Raw genomic sequence first — 25,438 nt, forward strand, 5'->3', positions numbered from 1 at the left:
AGCGCACACAAGCATGATAGTGACTTTTCATTGGACATCTGATAGATTGCTTCAAACTGAGACAGCTTGTGGAAAAGTTACTTAAGCAGTTTTACTGGACTGAGCAGCTGAGGGAAATCACTGCCTGTGCTCAGATGTTCCTCGCGTCTCTCTGAGCATGCTGCCTCCTGATACAGAGCTCTGACACAGTTCTTGGCGTTTGCTCTAATACTTCCAGCTGTATAAATTCTTTCATTGTCTGGATGTCTGGCAGGAAGCTGCAGAAAGTTAACAGAGGCAGCCATATACTAAACTGTTGAGTAATCTAACTTTCCAGCACTGGGGGGAATTTTGCAAAGTTTAATGTAGCTTTTTTTTCATGGGGCACATAAAAAGCACCAGTTATAGCTGCAATGAAAAAGGGGGAGTAAAGGAATTTAAAGTAAACCTACCATAATAGGTATATTTCTGTTGCCATTGCTGATCTTTATAATTGCTGGCCTCTTGGTTTTTAATGCTCACCCCATGGCTGGTGTAAGTAGCCAGCCACTGATCCACAGCATGGTTTTAGTTCTGGCCAACATGCTTGTTCTGGGTATAAGTATACAGTAAGTATACATAGCTAAGAGGAAAGATGAGCATGACAGCTAGGGGAGAGGCTAGAGGAAGCTTTAGTTTTAAATAGTTTTATTAGGCATAAAGTCAGTTTCATAAGAAATATACAAGCAGATAGCTGTCCCAGTGGAACAATTCAGAATTATGGATTTCAAAAATTTACACAAAAACACAACATACAACACAACTATAGTCACAATACTTCAGCATCTGGAATTGGGTATCCTATGGTAAGTACATAAAAGGGTCATAAGAGACAATCCAGCTTATAGTGTAAAATATGTGCAGCGTCATATCATTCGTTTACATGAGACCATTGATTTCACAATTATTTTGAAGATATTATAATAATATGGGTGATCAAAACATTATCCACCCTTAAATTATGGATGGAACACAGGTGTGACTATTTGGAGAGCAGACCCAGGGACATTAGGCGCCCAAATGTCTTACCCTCCCTCTCTTCCATAGCGCTTCCCCAACTTCCCAAGAGCAGTTGTTATTATGGCAACACTTGTTATGTTACCCTTGTCAGATCCGCTATGGGGGTCACCTCAAGGGGGGGGGGGGGGTAGTAGCTGTGAAGGTAAGGTGGCATCATCAAAGTTTTGTTGGCGGGCATCATGACTTTACATCAGAACGTACAATGCCACAAAGCTTAGCATGCTATAATGTGCTGCAATATTCTCACTGACGTAGCCCGTACATCGTTAGAGGCCAACTATAGTAACTATAGTCAAAATTTCCACTCTGTTCCAACAGATTAGCTAAACTATAAGAACTTCTAGGGAAAAACAACTGTTTGCTAAAAAAGTTACTCAATAGGTTAAAAAGGCTGTGTTTCAGTTTGCTTAGAAGTTTATCAATTACATAGTGCACTGACCAAGAACTCCCTGGAATCGTTCTTTAAACGCTATTTTCAAAAAATTCTGCAGGAATCTGGGACTGCAGTTCAGTCACTATAAGAGGAGAGATAGTCTCCCCAACTAAAGAATTGTTTGAATAAACTTGATGATATAACTTACCCATGCAATGGCCCCTCTCAGCACTCTGAGCTGGGAAGACTTGCTAATCTTATAAAGATGATGTTGCTTTGAGTCAAATGCAACCAGGATAACTATATGTGATGAAGAGTAGGGAAATAAGCTTGTACTAGACTGTAATTCTACTTTGAAATCTTTCAGTAAATACAGTATGATCCATTGTTTAGCCTTAAGCAGGAATCATTTGAGTATAATCTTCTCTTACATAACATAGCATAATTGTTAATGAACCAGTGTGGTGACTTGGCTCTGAGTAATAATTAGCTGCAGTGGACCATACTGAGAGAGGTTTTCAGTGTTTTATGTTTTTGTTGTTCTGTTTCCTTGGGGCAGATGTGGATGAATGCCAAGCCATCCCCGGGATGTGTCAAGGAGGAAATTGCATTAATACGGTTGGATCTTTCGAGTGCAAATGCCCAGCTGGGCACAAATTTAATGACATAACACAAAAATGTGAAGGTAAGAGCTTTCCAGACCTATGTGGACAAAATCAGTGTAATATTTTTTAACTTGTGTTGTTTGGACATATGCATGTTTTTCATCAACAGACCTTTAGAAACAATTTATTTTTTACTTTCAACACTCCAGAGAAGTTAGGACAATGAGATTGTTAGACATCTGCTGCACTTTGCACTGCCTTGTTAAAGAAGCATTTATATAACATTGTTTTCAATGATAGAACGTGCCAGAACACATTTTCATAGGAATGCTAGTAAGAAAATTAAATAAAGCCCAAAGTAAATATACATATTTTTCTTAACAACAATGTCAAAGTGCAGCAGTGATTTCAAAACTGTCGTAAACCCTCTACATGCAGTGCATTGCGATGCCACATGCTGTTATGCCACAACGCATCTGCCACACTGTGGTGCATTACAGAGCGGCAAGCCATGTTATAATGGGGCCATTATGCTGCACCATAACGCACTACTGGGGCTATAGCCTCAAGGGTTGTTTTTTTTTTTTTTGTTTTTTTTAGAAATCTTCCTGGAACACTTTTCTTCCCCTCAATGCAGGCTAGGCTTTCTACTATAACCAGCTTAGGTTACCATTTCATATTCGTATGATAACAAAACCGGCAATGCCTCTCTACCCCTCCTTTATTGTTGCATACTGTTTTGTAACCTTAGCATCATTCCATTTTTCAGTTTCCCACCACTCACCTTTAGGCTGCTTTCACAGTAAGATGTTGCGTTTTAAGGGACGTTATATAGTCGCATAACGTTCCCCTAACGCAACGCCTGGTGGTGTTCAAAGAGGACCCCAGAGTGAGGCTCATTATGCAGCTCTTTGTGCGCACTGCGTCTCCGTGACGCTGATTGGCTGGCGGGACCATGTGATGCGGAGTGTTCCACTCCGCATCATGTGGTCCCGCCAGCCAATCAGCGCACAAAGCGGCCGCTCCAGGAAGAAAACACTGCACGTCAGCATTGCAGTGAATATTAATTAGCCATGTGGCTAATTACTGCGCATAGGCAAGCAGTCTAACGCACAGCATATTCCCAACTTCAGTATGCTATGTAATTTCAATAGCTGTATGATTATGTTAGCATGTTGACATACCTGCTATCATTCTCTCTTCTATTTCTTATCTTAAACACTGCACAGACAAGCAGATTCATGGAGAAAGAGATGTGGAGGATGCCTGATTTTATTTGACACAGGCTAATAGGTTTCCAGTTTCTCATCCTGGAGATTACACCTCTGCATCTTTTGGAGAAGTTGGGGAATTCAGTATTGCCCTGCCCATGCTCATGGGGGAGAACGTAAAGTCATATGGGAAAGAGGATTTATGGTCATAGGAAAGGCTGTAAATGACAAATATGATTTCGTAATGGGAAATGAACAAATGAAAATTATTTGTGCAGAGCGCAATTCTGCTATAAGCTATAAGAAATGACTTAAATAGCAGAGATCAATTTGTTTAGTTTCTATAACCTCTCAACCACTCATCATTGCCATGATCCAGATACTTTACATAACACCTCCCCTAAGTATTGGGACTGAATGTTCTTAAGCAATGTGGCCATGATACTGATTGGATTATAGCCTGTGAGGGGCCACAAAACAGCTATTATATGTTTGTGGAGTTCAACAGCTGTCCAGGTTTTAAACATGCAGGGAGGGGTAGATCAATGAAAAGCCAGACTATATGAAACCCGAGTTACAAACCTACTTGAGAGTTCTCCTTTAGGATATGATAGCATGAAAACTACAATCCTGCAAGAATAAGCACCTTTTTGTATCTTTCCTAAAGTTCAAAGGGCTTGATTCACAAAGCGGTGCTAAATAATTAATTACTAAATAATAATAATAATAAGTGTTAGCACGCTTGTGAAAAGCCCCTTATCACGCCTAGAAATCCTTTGCTTGCACTAATCAGCGCTCACGTGCAAAGTACCGCACGCGAAACGTCGCATCGGGTGCAACGGAAACGGCGCAACCGATGCGCCTATAACAGCGCATTGGATGCGCCCTAAACGGCGCATGGGCGTGACGTTTGGGGCGCACCTAATGCGCCGTTATAGGCACATCGGGTGCACCATTTTTGCCACACCTGATGCGACCTTTCGCACGCACCAGCCTTTTGTGCGCAGTATTTTGCGCGCGATCTGATTCAGCTTGGTGCGTGCTAACTACTTAGCACCCTAGTTAGCACACCCAAAGCCTTTAGGCGTGCTAACTAGGTTAGCACGGGTAAATGAATCAGGCCCAAAGAGTGATTAGATAGGCTTAAGAAGAAATATTGTTTTTCAGTGCAATCTTTCCTTTTGAATTTCTCACTTTTTTTTTAATACTTTTGCAGATAGCATGAATGTACGTCCCATCATATTTAATTTATTGAGTTATCTGCACATGTGGAGCTGGCTTAGGGTACAATGGAAACAATGAGCCTTGAGCTTAGGGGAGTTCGTTTCACAAGGGTGGGATAGCGAGAGTAGCAGATGCATCGACATGCCTTTGTCATATGTCTCATGCTGTACTAGCTATACCCTTATTCCCTGACTACGCTATCGGATCACCAGGAGATGTCTTTGGAAAATGTTACTAAACTGGTTGCCAGGAGAGATTCTGGCTCTCATCCCTTATTTGGAGTGCTTAATAGATGGTCCAGCAGATGAATGGGCGTTACTTGTCTTAACACTGTAGATATATCCTTTTGAGGTAGATCATCTTGGCAAATGAGCTGTCAACAATCCTTCTTATAGCACTGACACACAGTTTTGTTAAACCACCACACCTATGATCCCTGTGGGATCTTTAAAGGTTCCTGGTGTGGAAATTAAATCAGCCCCTCCCCATGTTATACCCTGACCTCTGCACATGATGCATTACAGGTGCCACCAGTCAAGTTCCATTTGGATCCTACCAGTCTTTAGAGATCCACCAGTGTTCACTTTAGGCCCTCAACAGTGTTCACATCAGGGTCCCACCTTTTGAAGCAGCTGTGTTATGAGAATGTGATCATATATTGCCTTTGGAGACGTTGTCACTCTGCCTCACGGCAGACATGCCTTTTTTAACAATAAACGCATGAAGATGTATTTTTGAGGTCTTGTGAAAATCCCTATGCTTACTTCACAATAGTTCACAGGTGTACTAGCCCTTTTTCCTGCAAATCAGTGTTAATGACCACTCAGTTAGCTGTGGTAAGATTGGCAGGATTTGGTCAGTACACAGGCTATGTATCTCACGCTTGCCACACAGAAAGCCCCCCTTCCCCCCCGCCCCCCGCCTGCTTGTGCAGTAATGAGAAGTACGGGGTAATGACATTTGCCAGCACACCAGGCTAAACTTTTTAAAATTCTTTTTTGCACCTTGTTATTAAATATTCCAAATTCAGAGTGTGCTTGTGTATTTAAAGCTTTTTTTTGCAAGCCTGATCTAGATAAAAACACCAGAGACATGAAACTTGCAAACTCTTTTGGAGCAAGAACTGGCGATTTGAAAGCGCTTATGATTCTTGTTTATATCACATTATCCCTTGAAAACCGATTGATCTGTTGTATTTTATAAATGTACACACAGACCTCCCAGTTCTAGTTTTTGGACTGACAAAGATTTGAGGGGGAGGAAGAAATTCTTGTAGTCCTGACAGTAAAGAACAATAACATCTTATCGAGCACTTTATGTATTTGTCTTTTGGCATTTTTTGAAGCAGCCTATAAAATGTAATTACAATCATGTGTTAATGTTGGCTTCTCATTATTCTTTGGCTGCAGATAGAGGCAGAGCTGCGTCACGGATAGTTACTGTGCATTTTTTATATTACTGCCTGAAAGAGAAGGAACATTGTTAACTGGAAGTGTGTACCATTTTACTTTGCTGTGGTTCCACACCACTAGCTGTTAAGCTTTAGAAGGCTGCACTGCTATTCCTCACATAAGTACCATGGGGAAAAATCTCACCTATTGTACCTTGAATAATTTACCTATATTTATGTAAATGGTACCATCTCTGATATGGAGGTAAAGGCATGTCCTATGGGAAATTTTTCTATAGATTATGTCTCTGGGACCTTCTGTGGACTTCTATGACCTTTAATATGAACCATGGTTGTAAATGGGGGCACAAATAGCCACATAAATTCCAAATCCTTTCTACACTATTTAATACAAAAATAAAACATTTTTCAATGAAGTTGCTTGAACAAGTTTGTTGATTTCTGAGTACTAAACCCCTTACAGCTACAGAGCCTAAACCTACATATGCCCTCTATACAAAACCACATCATATTTACATAATAGAGGTAATCAACTTTTAGGGTTCAAGTAACTTCGCCCTGTGAGAACCCTTCTGTTCTTCTCTGCTTCAGCGTTTAGCATCACTGTCCACCCTATCCCACAGGCTATTCCTCTCTCCACAGACTACCACTGAAGGAAGGCCTACGTTTCTTCCTCGTTGAAAGCCTGCCACGTCATTTTATGATATCTCGTGACACATCTCACAACATCACACACAGTAACGTAGCCTTCTCTTATAGAAAGGATTGGGAGGGCAGTGATGGTTGCACTCGCCACACCAACTCCAATTGCCAGAAGAACTGACAACCTGTGTAGGTAGCACTTAGAAGTCTAGCAATGGAAGCGGACAAATAAAGGGAGACCCCCATCATATTGTAGCTCTGCTGATATCTGATAGAGCTGTAGAGAACTGAATACAAGTATTTAAGGGGTGCATGAAAAAAGGGCGCCAGGAAAAAAGGGCCCGGCTGGATAACAAATTGGCGCCGGTGGATAACGAAATCTCAATAACGATAAACATTGTTAATGAAATTGGTTAACAATAAATACCATTTTAAAACAGACAGGAGATGAAAACGAAATATGAACTGTAAAAATCATTCCATAATTCAACAATACAGCTTAACCTAACTCTACTCTCACACAGAACCCTCCCCTGGTGGTGCCTAACCCTAACCACGGGTCCGGTTGAAAATGGCACAGGGGGAAAAATGGTGCACTGTTCCACAGATAAATGTATCATAAAATGCTATTTACCATTTTTTAGCATTTCAAGATACAGTTATCGTCGGAACGGTGCGCCATTGAAAAATCCAGGGGGCTCGTGTTAGGCAGCGGGGATCGGGGTGGGGGGGGGATGGGTTTAGGCAGCAGGACACTGGTGTTAGGCAGCAGGGTGGAGGGAGTAGGATTAGTAGGTGGAGGGAGGATGTGTGCATAGGCATACATTACTTTGTACCAGCCGGCGATCGCTCCTTCACTTCTTCAGTTAATTTGCAGGAGTCCTGAAGCCAGCCATTCACCATGCAGGGACTGAAGCCACATGGTGATTGGCTGGATGCAGGACTACAGCAAACTAACTGAAGAAGTGAAGGAGCGATCGCTGACCGGTACAAAGTAATGTATACCTATGCACACATCCTACCTCCACCTAATTCTACTCCCTCCACCCCGCTGCCTAACACCAGTGTCCCTCTGCTCCCCCCCCCACCCACGACCCCTGCTGCCTAACACTAGCCCGCCTGCATTTTTAAGTGTAAGGGACCCTGCATGTGCCATTTTTTAACACTTATAATGCTAAATAGCGTTATATAATGTAAGTCTATACGGTGCCATTTCTTTCCCCCCGGCGCTGTGCAGGATTTTTATCTGTCCCACTAACCACCCCCTGGTGGTGCCTAACCCTAACCACCCCCCTGCACAAACACTCTTACACACATAGAAACGATAACATATTTGATAACGTAAAATCTTTACGTACAAACTATATAATATGACCAAAAGTATACCGTTGCAAGTTTCTAAAATGATAAAAAAAATTCAAAAACTTTATCGGGCGCCCTTTTCTCTGCTTTGGGTGCCGTATTATTGATAAATGCATTAGAGTCTATGGCAGCGCCCTTTTTGTCCACACGCTGCCGGCGCCCTTTTTTCCTGCTACCTATTTATGTATGTTTGTTAAAAAAAAGTATGCTGAGAATTTTCTTCCACTTGTATTACATAACAGCCTATGCAGAAGTTGGAATTTTTCACAAAAGTGGTGCATTAAAGGGTTAAAGCAAGGATAAGCCTTGGGGTCAAGGTTGGGGTTTTCTTAGGGTAAAGATTAACATTAGGCACAACTTACGAGTCATTGGTGGTGTTGCATTTAGTAAAGAGTTAGTGTTAGGCATAAGTGTAGGCAGAAGATTCTAGTGTTAAACACTTAACACTATCCTAATGAAGAATCGTGATCTGTTGGCTCCAAATTTATAGATTTTATTGCAATTAATTTTAATTTAGTTGCAAAAAAATGAAAAATTGTTGTTTGGATGTTTTAAAGCAGTATGTTTAATTCAGTAAGATCTAACTTTTTGGCCTTTGTTTTTTTCTCATTTAGTAAAGTGACTACATGTGATAGATAGTGATAGTTCTTGATCATTTTTAACTTGCAATAGTTTTATTGAATCCAATCTGCCATATAGTGTTATAATTAGTACTCTGATTATTTAAATCGGGGCTTACAGTGACATGAATAAAGTATAATACATATGATCACATATAAAATGAAACTTAATCGATTTATTGCACACTTCATCTATATAGATTGAATTCAGCAATAGAGTACATTTCATAGAAAACACAGGCCTAATAAGCTATAGTTCATAGAGTACATTGCATAGAAAACACTGGCCTAATAAGCTATAGTTCATCACATTCTAAAAGCCTGATGCATGTCGTGTGGCCCCAACACCATCTCCTCAGAGGTTCAACAAGGTATCCACAACTTCATATATTTTGCAGCCAACAATACAATTCATCATATTCTAATTAGATACAGAAACAATAATCTAAAAAGAGGCTCCATCATTTTACACAACAGTATCATAAAGATCACCATCAAATCATCACCAATATTGGAGAATAAATGTTGGATTAATAACATCATCCTACATACAGGAGGAAAGGATTGTTCAATCAAATCTGTGTGATGAATTAACCAAGTGAAGTGTGTGCATCACTTTTCCCACTACACTGACACAAAATAAAGTGTCCACGATTAGACTGAGAGTGAGGACATTGAGCAGGGTATGTCAGTTGGGTGAGGGGAATAGGATATTGCTGGTAAATCCGGTGTTGATACCTTATGCAGGGATTAAGAAGGCTGAGATTCTGGTACTGAAGACCTCTATGTGCTCGATCATAGTGACAAACACATGGAAGCAATCAAAGTTGTAGACCATCATGAGAATAATACATGTAATCAGTCTGTTGCTTCTTTTCTGTACAAATTATGTGTGCTAATTAATGTAGTAGCGAATGATGTTGAACCTTATTCAGGGAAAGAGTCAAGGGAGGTAAGAGTAAAACAACAGTCATAGATCTGAATAAGAACCTGCTTGTAATGAAAAGGAATCAGTAACACATTTCAAGATATGTTTTGTCCAACCTAAATTACTATGTAGAGAGTATAGTGGTTCACCAGCTGACCATACATAACAGTGTGGAATGAGGCCGTCCCAGCAGAACAAGCATCTAGAAAATAGATCAAATGGTCTGGAGTTGTGCCAAATAAATTACAAGCATTTCAACTACTCATATGAGATGAGATGTCCCGTAACTCTGAGAGTTAATTTGTATTATATGTTTCATGACTACAGCAGTTGCTCCAGTACTCCTAGGATTCTCAACCACAATTTCTGAGGCACACCAGTTTAATTTGAATTTTGCAACCACAAATAATCAACAAGCCTTAAAACATTCTGGGCTTGTGCCAGCTCAAGCTGTGCAGACCCATGGTTCTCAGAAATATTTCTCCAGTGGTCTCTAGTTCAACCACAAACATATCAAGGGTCAGAGTGAGCCCAGCTTAACCACAGTATGGCAGTGTGGGAGAAAGCTGGGCTGGCAGGACACTTGAGTGTTATTGGCTCTGTGTGATTGCTGGTTCCCTGTGGGGATTGCATGTGACAGCTGCATTTGAGGGTTTTATTTTGTGTTTATGGAAAAACGTAGTGACAAGGGACCACATTTTATTCGTCACACCATTTCTTTCCCTACTCTGCATGAGTAGAAGTAAATACAAATCTTGAGGGCATAAATATTACCTAAAGTAGTACTCTAGGCAAAATCTTTTTTCATTTAGGTAGAGGCAGAAAGGATTAGATCCAGTTTCAACTTTTACTACTACAGTATTCTTGTTGGTAAGATTTTTCCTTACTTCTTACCCCACAACCAGCAGCAGATGAGAGGAAATACCTCACTAGAAAGGGGTCACACCTTTGAAGTAGCACTGGGACAGGAAACGTAGTCCAAAACTGAAGTGTTTTGGTCTATAGAGAACTGTTGGATACTGAAGTAGAGACAGAAAGTCCATGGTTGTTGTGGCAGAGGGTGGGCTTAACTACCCCAGAAGCACTGCAGACCCATCCAATACAAGGTCATTTGTCAAGGGTGAGTTCCCTATCAAATGAGTGATGGGGAGGTTATCACTGAGTGTTGAAGACCCCTATTGCGTATCTTGCTATGTTCATGGTGGTTTGGAAATACACATTCTGGAACTGTCTGATTCACTGAACTGCATGAACTGATGTGTGCTAATACACATAGTACTGATTATTAGCTTCTGTAAAGTTAGAGATTTGTTTACTACAGCTGTAAATGGTTGTTAAGCCAACAAATAGTGGTCTCTTGCCCATGATCCATAGCAGTTAACTAGTAGAAATGCAGTGCAGGATTTTGATTGAACCTGTCCTTGTCAAGTTAATTTTATACAATTGTACGTTTCTATCTTTATTTTATATATTTTTGTGGTTTCATATTGTATACCAATTACCTTTTACTCCTGAAAGTAAACATTTTCATTAAAAAAAAAGAAAGAAAGAAATGCTGTGCAGGAAATTCAATATTTCTGACATCTGGAGGTTCTCACATCTGAGGTTGTCCGTATTATAAAGGGAGGTTCTCCGATGCCATCATAAGTTCTAGTGTAGGGTTACTTTATAAACTTATTTAAAGGGAACCAGAGATGAACGATTCACACAAAATAAACATATCAGTTGATAGCTTGTAAAGAATAAATGCTCTACCTGATAATTTTGCCACTCTGGTGTGCCTTTTTGAGTGTTTTTTATCCATTATTGCTCCAGGAAATATCCAATATGGCCGCCGGCTCATACCTGTTCTGCTTCCGGGTTGTGAGTTGTTCTGGATGTGCTGTCTAGCCTCTATGAGACTATAGACAAGCAGGGCTGCTGCAGCCTTTCATCTGTCTGCTTTCAACTATTATTCTGGTATGCTGTGTGGCTGCCTGTAGGAAGTGTCTCTCATAGAAATGAAACTGCATACAGTAGATAATGACTGGCTGCACAGTGCACACAGATAAACTTGTCTGTTTCAGAGCTTATTTGTAGGCAGCAGCAGCCCCTCCCAGGTCAACAGCTCTGAGTAAGGAAATCTGAGCCAGGAGGTGGCAGACTTGGGCTTGAAAAGACTCCACAGAAAAGTGACTTAGCTATAATGATTCCAGGTCAAACCTAGACTGAATCAGTCGGTGGATTCTTATCACAGTTGATAACAGATAGATTAGACTGAGAAGAATAAAACTAAAAGCAGGGTAGGTGTTTACTGTCATGTTCCCACTGATAAATGTAATAAAATACATGAGGGTGCTTCATCTCTGGTTCTCTTTAATCAGCACACACGTTGTTGTCCTAAGATTAAGTAAGCTAGATAAAAAAAAGAGAACTTCAAATTGTGCTTTGCTCCTTCCCATTCAAATCTTGCTGACAGAGATCTCAGTGAAGGGCCATTTGGGCATCCGTCAGACTGTACACTGAGCTTACACAAGACTGCATGAGTCAGGAATACATACAGTATGCTGCACTGTTTCGTTCTCTGAAGATGTGTTTTCTTAAACCACAGATGTTCCCTATGGTGCCCTTTAGTGCTTCATGCTAAATGAAGATTTCGGGGATTCCTTCACACATTTACAAATGTTAAAAACCTGCAATTAGACTTAGCTTTTCCAGATTATATAAATCTTAACACCCTCTCCTCAGACTGCTGTGAATAACGCTAGGCATCAACAAGGATTTACTTTCATATAGCAATTACAGCCATAAATTATTATATGTAATTGTGGTAGCTCAAGTTAGAAGAGTGTGAAAACCTGAAGATTAATTTGAAATACCACTAGAGTGGTTTGCTAAGAGGCAAACCAAGAAATGCAGTCTTTTTTCTTCTCTTTTTTTTATAACTTGTTTTTTTAATCTACTGAAGCATATGGTACATCTTTGGGGCTCAGTGATTTGTATGGATGTATACTATAGTGCTGGAACTCATAATAATCATATTATGACCTAAAAGGACCCTGACACGAATTTGTGAAGTACTGTATAAATGGAATGGCTAAGCTACATCACCAGAAGCTCTGTGTGTGTGTGTGTGTGTGTGTGTGCGTGCGTGCGTGCGTGCGTGCGTGCGTGTGTGTTTGAAAACGTATTTGTGAAACTTGTATTTGTAGTTAATTTGACTTTGTCGTTGAATCTATAATTAACACTAGTGCATTATATAAACTTTGGTGAACTTTTCTGTAAGGGGGGAGGCATTTTAGTTTTTAGCTCAAGCTAGAATTACCTTTCTAGTGATTATTACCTGCCTAATTATGCCTGTGTCTATTAAAATTGTTACCATATTTATGACATTAACCTAAAATTAAATATTTTTGACAAGGGAAAGCTCCTTAATCAAAGTTTTTTTGTCCCAAAAAGTTAATTGTTTCTTGATGATAGGCTATCGGTAATATATATTATGAGGTGAATGAAGATTATCCATGCACATTTGAAATATGGGTAATAGATCTGCTTTAATAGCAGATGATTTTAGTAAATACTCACACTGTATTTTATTTGTTATAGATATTGATGAATGTGTCGCAATACCAGGGATCTGTGAATCTGGGGAATGTGCTAATACTGTGGGAAGCTACTTCTGTAAGTGTCCAGCAGGATTTTTTACATCAGCAGACGGATCTTCATGTATAGGTAAGGCTGACAAAATTTCCATTGTACAAGTCTTCCTTAGCATTTGTTTTGGTATCATATTGCATTTCATAAAAGATGAGTTTAACAAGATGAAACTTTGTTCTTCCTTCTCTAGATATGCGTCCTGGATATTGCTTCACAACTTTAACAAATGGCCGCTGTACCAACCAGCTTCCCCAGCTGACACCAAAGATGCAATGCTGCTGTGAGGCTGGAAGGTGTTGGTCTTCAGGAGCCCCCACACAACCAGAAGTGTGTCCTTTCCGCGGGACAGGTGTGTCTTATTATTTAGCCATGTTGGGATATTGTAAAGATGTGTTCTTTAAACTAATATACACTTTTTGCTGGGTTATCAAAATGTTTGTAATCCAAAGGAAGGGAATGTTGATCAGTGAATAACAGATGTCCATCTATAGCATTCAATTAAGATAAAGAGTTAATACAATTTTAGCTAGTGCAAGTCTCCATACTCTTGCTAGCTGTAGGCCATTTCTATGTTATTATGGACTTTGCCAACAGCAGCAAGTGAGGCTTACAGTCTATAGATTGGCTTCTATTCTGCAGAAAATACCCATGGACTTTATTTCAGGACACCATGAGATCACAACAGTAGTTCTACAATGCTGGAATCTGTTGATATGTAGGAAATTGACCAAAATGGAGCACCAGTTTGGACTCCCGAAATGTTTTCCTAGGTATCACAGGGCATACAGATTAATTAACAAAATGATGTTGGAGCCTAAAGCTTAAAGCTTACGTTCACCCTCCTAAATAATAAACTCCCTACATACCCACATGGCTTAACATTAAAGGGGCACTACAGCGAAAAACTGTAAAATGTAAAATATGTGCAAATATATACAAATAAGAAGTACGTTTTTTTTCAGAGTAAAATGAGCCATAAATGACTTTTTTCCTATAATGCTATCACTTACAGTAGGCAGTAGAAATCTGACAGAAGTGACAGGCTTTGGACTAGTCCATCTCTTCATAGGGGATTCTCAGTAAGGCTTTTATTCTTTATAAAGATATTCCCAAAAAAGGATTTAAACAATAATGCTGGCCAGCTTCCCTGCTCGCTACACAGTGTTTTGGCAGTTGGACAGAGCAACTGCCATTCACTAAGTGCTTTTGAAAATAAATATATCCCTGAGAATCCCCTATAAAGAGATGGGCTAGTCCAAAACCTGTCACTTCTGTCAGATTTCTACTACTTACTGTAAGTGACAGCAACATAGGAGAGAAATAATTTATGGCTTATTTTACTCTGGAAAAAATGTACTTCTTATCTGTATATGTTTGCACATATTTTAAATTTTACAGTTTTTCGCTGTAGTGCCCCTTTAAGATAACCACCATTAGTAAGGATTCTTTGTGGTTTTATTGATTAACCAGTTTTAAAAAGCTAATAATGTAATCACGAGTCACCAGGAAAAAAGGATAGTGGTGAGATATTCCAGGGCACAGTAGGAAGGAACCACATATTCAGATAGGGTTCTATTATGTGCCTGGAGCATATCTTCTGCTGATCTGTTGTCCCCTGCATATTGTCATAAAAACTATACCCGATAGTTAGATAATCACAGTTGTATATAAGAACAACACACCATCACTCCATGTCATTGTGGGTGCTTGATGATAGCTGATTGGCCACCCATACACATTCAATAATCTAGAATGGTCAGCACTCCATTTGTTCTATTGCAAATAGCCATATTTGTTAAAATATCTGTCAACACATTGGCTTCAATTCATCAAGCATTACCGCATTCGGTAATGCTGAAAACAGCTGACTTAACGGAGCACTTTAGAAAATGCTAATTCATCAAAGCTGTTACCGAATGAGAAGCTGAAATGACACAGCAATGAGATAAATTACCGACATGTGCTCAACAAATGTTAATTCATCAAGGTTCCCACATTCGCTAACACATTCGGTGTTTATCTCAAGCTCTCCCCTGTCGTTACAGGCGTGGAAAGCCTTCTGTGTGAATGTTTTCATGATTAGCAGGAGCAGGCAGCCAATAGAAACAGCCCCTGTTTTCCTGCAAGTGCCGCTGATAGGTCACACAGGCTTCTCCACACAAGCTTTTAGACCCCCCAGGCAGTGAGCAGAGAGAACGGGACAAAAGATATCCCCAGATTCCCTTCGGTGGTGTAACCCTTTCAGGCCCTATTTGATAATGCAAAGATGCTGGTGGTGAAATCACCAAGCATGGCATTTGTAATGTCTCCAGGAAGTTCATCTACATTGTGGCAAATAAATAAAATGTTAAGAAAGACTGATCGACAGATTCAGAGCAGCAGAGGCAGTATAAATAACAGTAACTATAACACCTTTACATCTAAAGGGATGTCTGGATGCCTTCTATTGTTATAAGCGTGTAACAACACAGGGACATTCCAAGCTGCTCTGCACCACTCTGCTGTTATCGAACAGCCTTTGATGAATTGAAGCCTAGTAGTTCGGTAACTTAACGAACCTCTACCACACATGGGAAAATATTGATGAATTAGCACAGTGAAGTGTAAAATACCGAATGCGGTATTTTAAGGACTGGGGTTTTGTTATCGAACACCCTTTGATGAATTGAAGCCATAGACAATTGTTTCAGAACCTCACATGGTCCTCTTTATCAAGGCTAGGTAGTTAATTATCTGTATGGGTGGAAATGACCACAAAGGAAGTGAATATAAAACATTTATTTATACAGTAATGGGTTTGTTGTTACTGACCTTTACATTTGGGGACCCTGTGAGACCCCAAAACAATTGTTGGTGTATTGGCAGGTGACAGGTGTTTGAATAAAAGTGGTTATGTACAATGGAAAAAGTGGTGGATGAGAACCTTCTAATCTCACCCAGTACACTGGAGATGGGTCCTGGATGGGTCTTGCAACTGTTGCACTCACCCTGTTCATGATTCAACAGTGGAGTAGGCTCCTCTTCTCCCCTTGCATAATATAATGTCCTTTTCTAAGGTCTTCCGTTAGCTCTCTTCCCTGCCAGACACGCACCTAGGGAGCGTGCAAAGCACATAAGCACTTTTTTGCAGAGGGCAGGGAATGCATGATAATATTTCCCACACAAGACCTGCATCTAAAAATTATTACCTTATGTAAGTATTCACCACAAATATTTACTGACGTTGCACAGACATAGCTGTCATTTTGTAGTTAATGTACACAAATGCAGGGCTGTGTGTGTATAGTTCATGATTTTTTTTTTCTTCTTAGATGAGTATCGTAAATTGTGCACATCATCTTGGACACGTCCAGGTTATTTTCCTGGACAAGAACCAGGACCTGTTATCCCAGGTATACCTGGATTACCGGTTCCAGAGTACCCTCCAGGAATAGGTCCTCAAGTGCCACAAGTCTATCCTCCTGTGTTTCCACCTCAAGTTATTCCAGGATACCCCACACCTACCCGTGGTCCTCCAGGTAACACTACTGTACAGCTTTGAGATGAGGCTTGTATGCTAATCTGTTGAATGCAACTTTTTATTGTGATATGTTTTTAATTTAGAGCATATAGTTTATAGTCTAAAAGCTTAACTCCAGGCACAGCTGTGTACAACCCACCTTTAAACTTCGTAAGTAAAGTTCCACTTGAAATGTAGTCGTATGACCTGACTTCCTACCTAAAAAAATAACAGCAGGCTCTGTGGGAGGGGCTGCTGTTGCTTGGCCTTTACTTATCATGCTGTTCAAACAGCAAGGTCCTGGGTGGCGGGCCACAGAAAGAGGCTTCTTTAAAGAACCCTGTCTGTAAAGGAGCTCTTAAAAATATACCTGAACTGGCCAGGGAAAAAAAATAAGAAACTTACCTAGGTAGAGGGATGCTTCTGGATAGTCCAGAGGCTTCCCATGTCATCCTCAACCCCGCCATTGCCACTTGTATCCTCTGAAAATATCTGACTTATCTTATTGGATATGTTCTCATGGCTAATCTTCCCATCACGGTTAAGTTTGTCCACAAGAGGCTCCATGCTACTGCACAGGCGCAATTGTACTTGCTCCCAAAGGGGAGTGTGGCTGCAAACCTTCAGAAGGTCCTGGCCAGTGGCAGTGGTCTCGAGAAAGAAACAGGAAGCCTCTCGACTATCCAGAGGCTTTCCTCTACCTAGGTGAGTATGAACGTTTTGTTTCTTAGCCAGTTCAGGTTTGCTTTAAATATGGTAAATTTGACATCTGCTAACGAAGGAGTTTGTACACAGCCAGAAACAAGCTCTGCTACTGAGAGCCCACACAGGACTAGGAAAACATATGTGCCTGGAATTGAACTTTATGCTGACCACAGACTTCATGGGGTGTATTTCTAATTGAAGTAACACTCTCACAGCACACCGCCAATGCCTTATGTATCACCAGAACGTGTGGATAAATGATTTACCACTGTTCGAAGATGAGCTGTGAAAATGCTACTTTTCTTGGCTGTTTATTCAGGCCTTTGCTGGTTCAGCACCTGACACTGAAGAACACAAAATGCACTTTTCCTTGGAATGTGAAGAGAGTTTATACAATGTTATTTGTATTATTGACTTAATTTGTAGATATACACACAGTTGGGGCTACACTCATTTTGAGCATATTCACAAATATTTTTTTTTTGGCACTTTCAGCAAAAATACTCAGACGGCTTCTTTGCCAGCTGCAAGGTGGTCACATGAGGATTTGCAGCAGTGTTTTTTCGGATACTGTTCACTGCCTCCATTTATACTTTTGTGTGCAATCAAAGCAGACTGTCAGGTACAACAGACTGGAAACTGCAGATCAGCAGGATAGATTTATCAAATGTAAATCTGGTGCAAAACTGGTGTTGAATTGATGCAGTTGTTCAAAGCAACTTATAGATTTATGAAAACCAGTACAAGGAAAGCTGGAGCAAACTGGTGCAAAAACAGCATTTGTCCAGATCAAAGGTTTTGATTGGATACTCTGACTACTCTACTTCTATATCTGTTTTGAACCAGATTTGCACCAACTTTCCTTACAGTGGTTTTAATCAATGTGTCTCTTCAGTTTCTCTTCTTTGTTCTAACATATGCAGGGATACCATTCCCTCATTGGTTACCCTGCATCACATGATACAAAGATCCACGAAGTGGAGAGTGAAATGTGATCAGATCCATCAGCTTCTGCAGTTTTTGTGTTAAAGGGACATTTAAGTCAAAAAATAAAATGAGTTTTACTCATCTGGGGCTTCCAATAGCCCCCTGCAGCTGTCCGGTGCCCTCGCCGTCTCCCTCCGATCCTCCTGGCCCCGTCGGCAGCCACTTCCTGTTTCGGTGACAGGAGCTGACAGGCTGGGGACGCGAATGATTCTTCGCATTCCTGGCCACAATAGCGCCATCTATGCTGCTATAGCATATATTATATACCATATAGCAGCATAGAGGGTGCTAATGTGTCTGGGAACGCGAAGAATCACTCGCGTCCCCAGCCTGTCAGCTCCTGTCACCGAAACAGGAAGTGGCTGCCGTTGGGGCCAGGAGGATCAGAGGGAGACGGCGAGGGCACCGGACAGCTGCAGGGGGCTATTGGAAGCCCTAGGTGAGTAAAACTCATTTTTTTGTTTGACTTAAGTGTCCCTTTAAAGCGGACTTAAACTTTTGCAAAGGAGAAAAGGAAAACACAGAGAAATCCACCCTTTGTTTCTATAGAGAACAGTCTGTCTACTTCTCAGCATGGAATCACATGTGTAATTTGAGCTGTCAGTTCTGTGTCGGGAGGTGAGCCATGTTATGTGCTAATATGTAAACACAGGTGGTTAACTCTTTATGTGCTCCCATGAAACCAGGAAGTACACACTGCAGATTTATTGTAGGAATTTTGTAAGCTGTAACAAGGTTTCTTATGCTATTGCTAATCTTTTAGAGCAGAGAGGAAGTTCTGGGTTTAGGTCCACTTTAAATAAACCTTGTTTTTAATGATACTTCTTACCAGTCCTCTCTCATAACATTTTTTGGTATTTCACTCAGAGACAGTTCAGAACACCAATGCACACACATAGTAATTTTGGCTCCACTATTACTCCCTCCTCCAGTCTGAAGTGATCCCACTTCAATGACATGAGTAGAAGGGTAGAGGCCAGTTGCTGCCACACCTCTCTCCTTACTAAAAGCCTATGAAAGCTCTTGCCTCTGCCCATTTTCTACTCATGTCACTTAGCAGGGCTGGGACTGAGGGTGGGGGCAGAGGAGAGGAAATGTAACTCCAAGTCTGCAGAAGGAAGGCCAACAACAGCTAAATTCTTTTTAATGTTATTTTATAAATTCTTATATACATTAGAAATGTAAAATAACATCCTATTGAATGCATTCAGAAAAGAATCTCTGCAATTGGTTTAGAATGCAATAGTACATGGTTTAGAAAGTCCTAGGAACCAACATAGTAGTACGTTCGATTTTCTTTTTGCAAAGATCGTATCACTGCCCTTTTTATGACTGTTATGTCTAAGTGACTGTGATCTTATCCAATCCATTTTTCATCTTGGTTTGTTATGTCTTTTACAAGATCAAGAAAGACTCATATCATCTAGTGTATTAGTTTGTTACGGTCTTTGGCTCGTGTGACCCTGGTGTTATAGCATATTTTTTAGAAAGGACTGCCCATTGTCTGCTATATTTAAGCTTATTGGCAGCTATTAAACGTACAGTATGTTCCCCGAGTGGCTGCAGCTCTGAAATGTTCTGAGTTTGTCAGGAGAAAAACACTACAATAATGATAGTATTATTATTGTAAGTGGCACAGTCTGTTGTTCTTTTAAAGTCTCACTCAAGGCATAAACTTTGATTGTATTAGATGTAGAGTTTGTTTTTGCCTGTGTAGAAGATTCGGGATTAGCTAATGTCAAATAAATCACTTATAATGTACCTTTATGGAGTCCAGGCACTGGCAGTTTCCTGCGTCAGACTGCAACTTCTGAAGGCTGTAGTCTTCTCAGAGAGATTCAGTCTGTGCCTGCCTTCCTCTAGTCTAAGCAGCAGGATGGTGCAATCCAAGCAGCCAGCAGCAGCCCCAACCACATAGACTGAAACAACTTCCCTCAGGTCAGATAACTCAGTTAACTGGGATTAGGACTCTAAAAAGCAAAAGCTTTGTTTCACACAAACAATACAGTATTTGAGTACTCTAATTACTAAGCTAAGTGGTATCTTTAAATCTTTGTCTGGTCTGAAGACGGGGTTTAATCTCGTGTTTTTGGACCAGTGTCTCAAAGGTACCCAGTTGCTTACCAGATAGGAATACATTATTAGAGGTAGTTAACAATTGATAACTACCTGGTATAGATTGTCTGCCACCTTGACATCTTGCCCCAATCAGCATTAGATTAGATCTCAGCAGAGATATGAACTCATACCATTTACACTGCTAACACAGCCCCTCACATTTGCACAGCAGCTGCCCCCCCCCCCCCCCCCAAAAAAAAAAAAAAAAAATTGGAGTGGCTAGCCAAAAAAAAGAGAAAGGAAGGTCAGTTTTAAAAGTAGTAATCTTTATTGATAGCATTACAAATACATCTAAAGATACTTCCAAACTTCTGTTTTAAAGCACTATAGTATAATGCATCATTCCAGTACAGAGGAACAGGAAATAATAACAATGACACCAGTCTGGTTTAGACCTCAACTCGTACTTTATCAAGTTTTAGATATTAGAATCATTAAATCTGGTAAGTATATGGTACAGAAAATAATTCTTAAAGTGCCAAGTATGTAATATACGCCACCACTTCAGTTGGCAGCGGTGTGAACAAGTGTAATCTGATGAACCCACCGCTTCGTTTTTGGGCGCCCTGGCACTCTTCCAAAGTCTGCTACTCATCAGGCGCTGCTGCGCCCCACTGCACCTGTGCCTACCTGATGGGACCACTGCTGCTCCTGCTACAGCTTATTAAAATCCCTGAGGAATATTATCATCGGTCCATTTAATGGTCCTTTATTAATGTTAAAATAAATAGGTAGGGGGTCAAAGTGACCTATGTACCTATTTACCTGGAAGGGAACAGACATCTGGTGGTCCCCATATTAAAGGTGATAACCAAATTTTACCCCCTCCCCCCTCCCCAGACCTATCCTATTGACCTATGGAAAGAACAGGCATGTGGGGTCTCCTTACTAGACTTCCAGATGCCAACAGAAGCCGGTGGCAGATGAGTGATAGGGTTCTTTCCACAGCTCTGAACAGGTGAAAGTTCTTATTTTCCTTCATGTTTGGCGGTTACCATTGCTTCACAGCGGCATCAAACCAACAATTGCATGGGGGAAAAGAACTCACCTGGCAAAAAAATTTGATCGTGCAAGTTTTTCCTCCCTGCTTTTTTAAATGTTCAAAAATTACATGGACCAATTTGTTGTTTTGTTTATTTAATCAAATGTAACATTTAATCTTTTAATAGTATTGAGCAATGTGTGCTGAGCTTTACTCCTATGCTACTACAGTCAGTTTCTCTGTCATTATGTAATTACATAAAGACAAACCTTAATTACGGTATGTCTGTATGTGAGGGTAATGGATTATCTCTTTATTGGTCCCTGCAGTGGTCCTGCCTGTAAACCTGACAGATTACTGTGTCTTGTTCCGGAACTTGTGTTTGCATGGACGCTGCATTCCCACCCCTGGAAGTTATCGATGCGAGTGTAACAAGGGATTCCACTTGGACAGTCGTGGAGAATGCATAGGTATGGCTCTTTCTGACTACCTCAAAGCCAAATTATGCTGAAAATTAAACAAGGAAAAATATAAAAGTAATCAAGCATTTCCTTTTGAGACAAATTTTTCAAATGACAAAATTCCTTTGTATAGGTGTGCATGATGTTGGTGTGCACATCACACATAGGATCTTTCCTTCTTGTTACTTCCTGTTACCAGAGATGAGGACTTCCTCCACATGAAGCACACATTCTGTCCAGTGCTTGGTGTCTGTGCCTGGCCCGGATTTCCATCACTGGAGCCTATAGGCACAGATGTCCTGGCACCCTAGACTCCACCCTACATGAGCCTACAAACCCCTGCTGAACCACACCACATGTGTGCTGGCTGGCCCAGCTTTCACTTCTCCCTTACTTTCCTTGCCTGTCATAGGTAGCTATAGGTGCCCCTTAGCATTAGGTAGCCAGAGGTACCCTCAGTATTAAGTAGTTAGTGATGAAGGAAGATCTCGTTAGTGGAATGCTGAAAGGTCTTATTTACACTCTGCTCATGACTCTGCATAGGGAAGGAGGCACAAGGGGAGGGAAGTGAGACGCCCTACCATCATCAGGCGCCTGTAGACACGTTCCTACAGTGCCTTATGGTAAATCCGACCCTGGTCTGTGCACTATTTATATGCACTTGTCATCCTGATTGCTATTAGATTTTTCAATTTTGGGCTTAGTTGGATTTTAATGTTCTTGAAAAAATTGTGAATCACAATTCAATGAATTCTTTAGAGGAGAGAACGACCTTGCTTCATGCTTTCAGACTAGACAAAAGTGTTAAAATTAGCTTTTGGTCCATTTGTTAGTAAGTTTCATCTAGCTCTGCCAAAGCAATAACAATCAATCAGCAGAATGTGCTGGCTTATTTATTTCTTACATGCACTTTTCTGTGGAGATTAGTGAGCATTTCTGCTAACAAATATGAAGACGGGGAAGAAAAAAAGAAATGACTGGTTTGGTTTGGTTCCTATGCTATGGTAATAGTTGTTGCTTGTTGCTAGTTATGGAGCTTGTGTCTAGATAAGGTGGCCATACATCAGGTGACTTGGCGGCTGATTGACCATCCAATTTGATTATTATAATCGGAAGAAAATTGGTGCCGACAAGTGCATGCATGACCAACATATATTGGTTGCATATATCGGTCGGACATGCTGCAAGATGTCGGGCCGTCGGGTGCGCGGTGCTAACAGTGAGCGATATCGGGATGAGGGACGAACACCCCGGCGGTGTTCCTGCAATGTATAAATGTGTATGTAATGTGTGCATTTATACATTACCTGTCCTGTGTCGCAGTATCCGTTTATCTTCCGAATCCCCACACTTCGGTTAGCCCCACACACGCTGCTGGCGCATAGCACGCCAGTGTGTGAAATCACACGCCATGCCGGCAGCGCTTATGTGGCTATAGAAGAGTGGAGGATTCAGAAGAGGGACAGGCACCGCAACATAGGACAGGTAATGTATAAAATGCACACATTACATACACATTTATACATTAGGGCAACAGTGGCGAGGTAGCGGGCATCGGCCTGCGGTGTATGAGAAGCCGACAGATCTCTATGTCAGATTCGATTACAGAGCTTTGTCTCTTGGTCAAATCTGCCCATCATTACTAGATATATGGCTACCTATAGGTTTCAGATGGTGTTACAGTTAGTAATAGTTAACTGGTTCAGGTTAAGATTACATAAAAGGTATATGGCATAATCCATTTAAGCAAAATCATAAGTTATCATAAGTTATAGGTTTGCACTAGGGTATTGTTTAAAGAGTTGCATTTATGTTCTGGTTATCCTTTGGGTTTCGTTTTTGTAATTTGTTGGGGAAAGTATTAAGGACAGGGAAAACTACTGGGTTAGAGCTACTGCGGGAAGAAGTTAAAAGTTGAAGTTGTGTAAGGGGAAGGTTTGGATTACTGGCAGGTGAGGTGTCAAGGTTAAGGTAAAACTAGGTTGGGACACTAAGTAAGGGAAGTGTCTCAAAAAGATACTAAGGTTAAGTTTGTCATTATCTCTGTGCCAAAACTATTCAAAGCTGAGACATTGGCACAAAATACAAACATAATGAAAAACTCTGTTTTCTGTTCTGCTTGAAATCAGTGCTTTTAACAAATAATTTCTATCTGCTGCTGACGCTCAACAACGTTTTGGTTTTCTTTCATGTTTTTTCTCAAAGCACTTTTGATAATTTTTAATTTAGAAATCCGTAATATGGTTCTTCCAGTTACTGCCCAGTAAAACTTTAATGTTCCTGATCTTGAGCCTAGACATGTTTTCTGATTAATTTGCTGAGCTTTACTTACTTTTTTTATTTACGGTTAGTAAACTTTCTGGGCAGTTTGTGAGGCTCGCCAGGAAGCTCAGCTAAGTAGGAAATGGACATTCCAGCAATCCCAAGAATGCCTCAGACATCTAGAAGACATTCCTCCCTGAAGGAACGATATAAAATTACAGTCAGAACGGTGTAATTCTACATTACAGCCTTATAAGATATAATAAAGTGCCCCTGAGATGAAGGAAAAATTGGGGAAAAATTATATTGATTATTCGTATCCATTTTTCAGTAGGCAAAAATATTATGATGACCCATGTCCAATCTGTCCCAAATCTGTAAGCCTATCTCAGATTCCTATAATGGGCACAGCCAAGATACAGGCTGTATACGAAAGAGGGCTATATTTATATTCACTGCAAGTTGAATTAGATTTTTTTTTGGCATGGTGATTCCAACACCCATTCATCTCAGCCTAGAGGCTGCTTCATGCAGATAAATGCAACACCTGAGCACTACATGGCACTGCATTGAGATGTATGGAGCTGGAATACACACACAGTGGCTAAGATTATACAGCCAACAGTAGAATCTCAACATAGTTCATCATGATGCAGGATTGATTTAGAGTGACTCTTCTTGTGTAGGTTGTGTGGTTTCTGCATTGGAAGAGTTTATTAAAAGTACAATTTGGGGATCCATTTATATTTAAGAATGTGGGCAACAATGGAGATGAGCGCTAGGCACCTGGAGTGGGGCTGGATTACATTTATGTACTAGGAGGAATGTAGGATTAGACAACAATAATGAAGTTAGGACTTGGCATCAGAGAAGAGGGTGGAATTAGGAACTAGAAAGGAGGTTATGATAATTACCAGGGGTGGAAGTATAAATAAATGTAACTTTTAAGCCAAGTGCTAGTAAAAGTTTATATTAGCCTCCTCTGTGGTGAGATAAGAAAAGGAGACCGAGAGCCCAATATAGTGTAGTATATTATGTAAAGTTGAGGAAATATAAAACGTAAGTATCGTACTTACAAACCTGGGTTGCTCTAAGGCAACCACTGTATATGCAGGTGGGGAGATTATGCCTGACCCCACTCAGGACTAAGATGTCGCTCTCTGTAGACAGAAGAAAGGAGGGTGTGTCACCCTTCCACCAAGGGTGGACAGCTTGATGCGTAAAAATACAGAGGCGCCAATAGGATAAAAATAGATAAAAGGTTTAAAATGGTTTAGGTGGCGGTGGTGGACCGTCCACACACAAACAGACCGAAATGCTGTTGATTGAAGAAAAACCAGTTTATTCACATACTCCTACATAAAAGTGCAACGC

At 40.6% G+C, this 25,438-nt stretch overlaps 1 protein-coding gene across 2 annotated transcripts in view; it reads left to right on the top strand.

The window, feature by feature from the left end:
• FBN1 (fibrillin 1) overlaps positions 1-25,438 on the top strand; it is a 291,197-nt gene that overhangs the window by 115,337 nt on the left and 150,422 nt on the right. For both annotated transcript variants that reach the window (XM_068275426.1, XM_068275425.1), the window contains 5 exons: positions 1,971-2,096; positions 13,000-13,125; positions 13,241-13,399; positions 16,362-16,568; positions 21,671-21,811. In XM_068275426.1, the coding sequence (XP_068131527.1) occupies positions 1,971-2,096; positions 13,000-13,125; positions 13,241-13,399; positions 16,362-16,568; positions 21,671-21,811 (759 nt within the window). The remainder of the gene's footprint in view (positions 1-1,970; positions 2,097-12,999; positions 13,126-13,240; positions 13,400-16,361; positions 16,569-21,670; positions 21,812-25,438) is intronic.

This window comes from Hyperolius riggenbachi, chromosome 3, assembly GCF_040937935.1.
Source record: "Hyperolius riggenbachi isolate aHypRig1 chromosome 3, aHypRig1.pri, whole genome shotgun sequence".
NCBI classification, from domain to species: Eukaryota; Metazoa; Chordata; class Amphibia; order Anura; family Hyperoliidae; genus Hyperolius; species Hyperolius riggenbachi.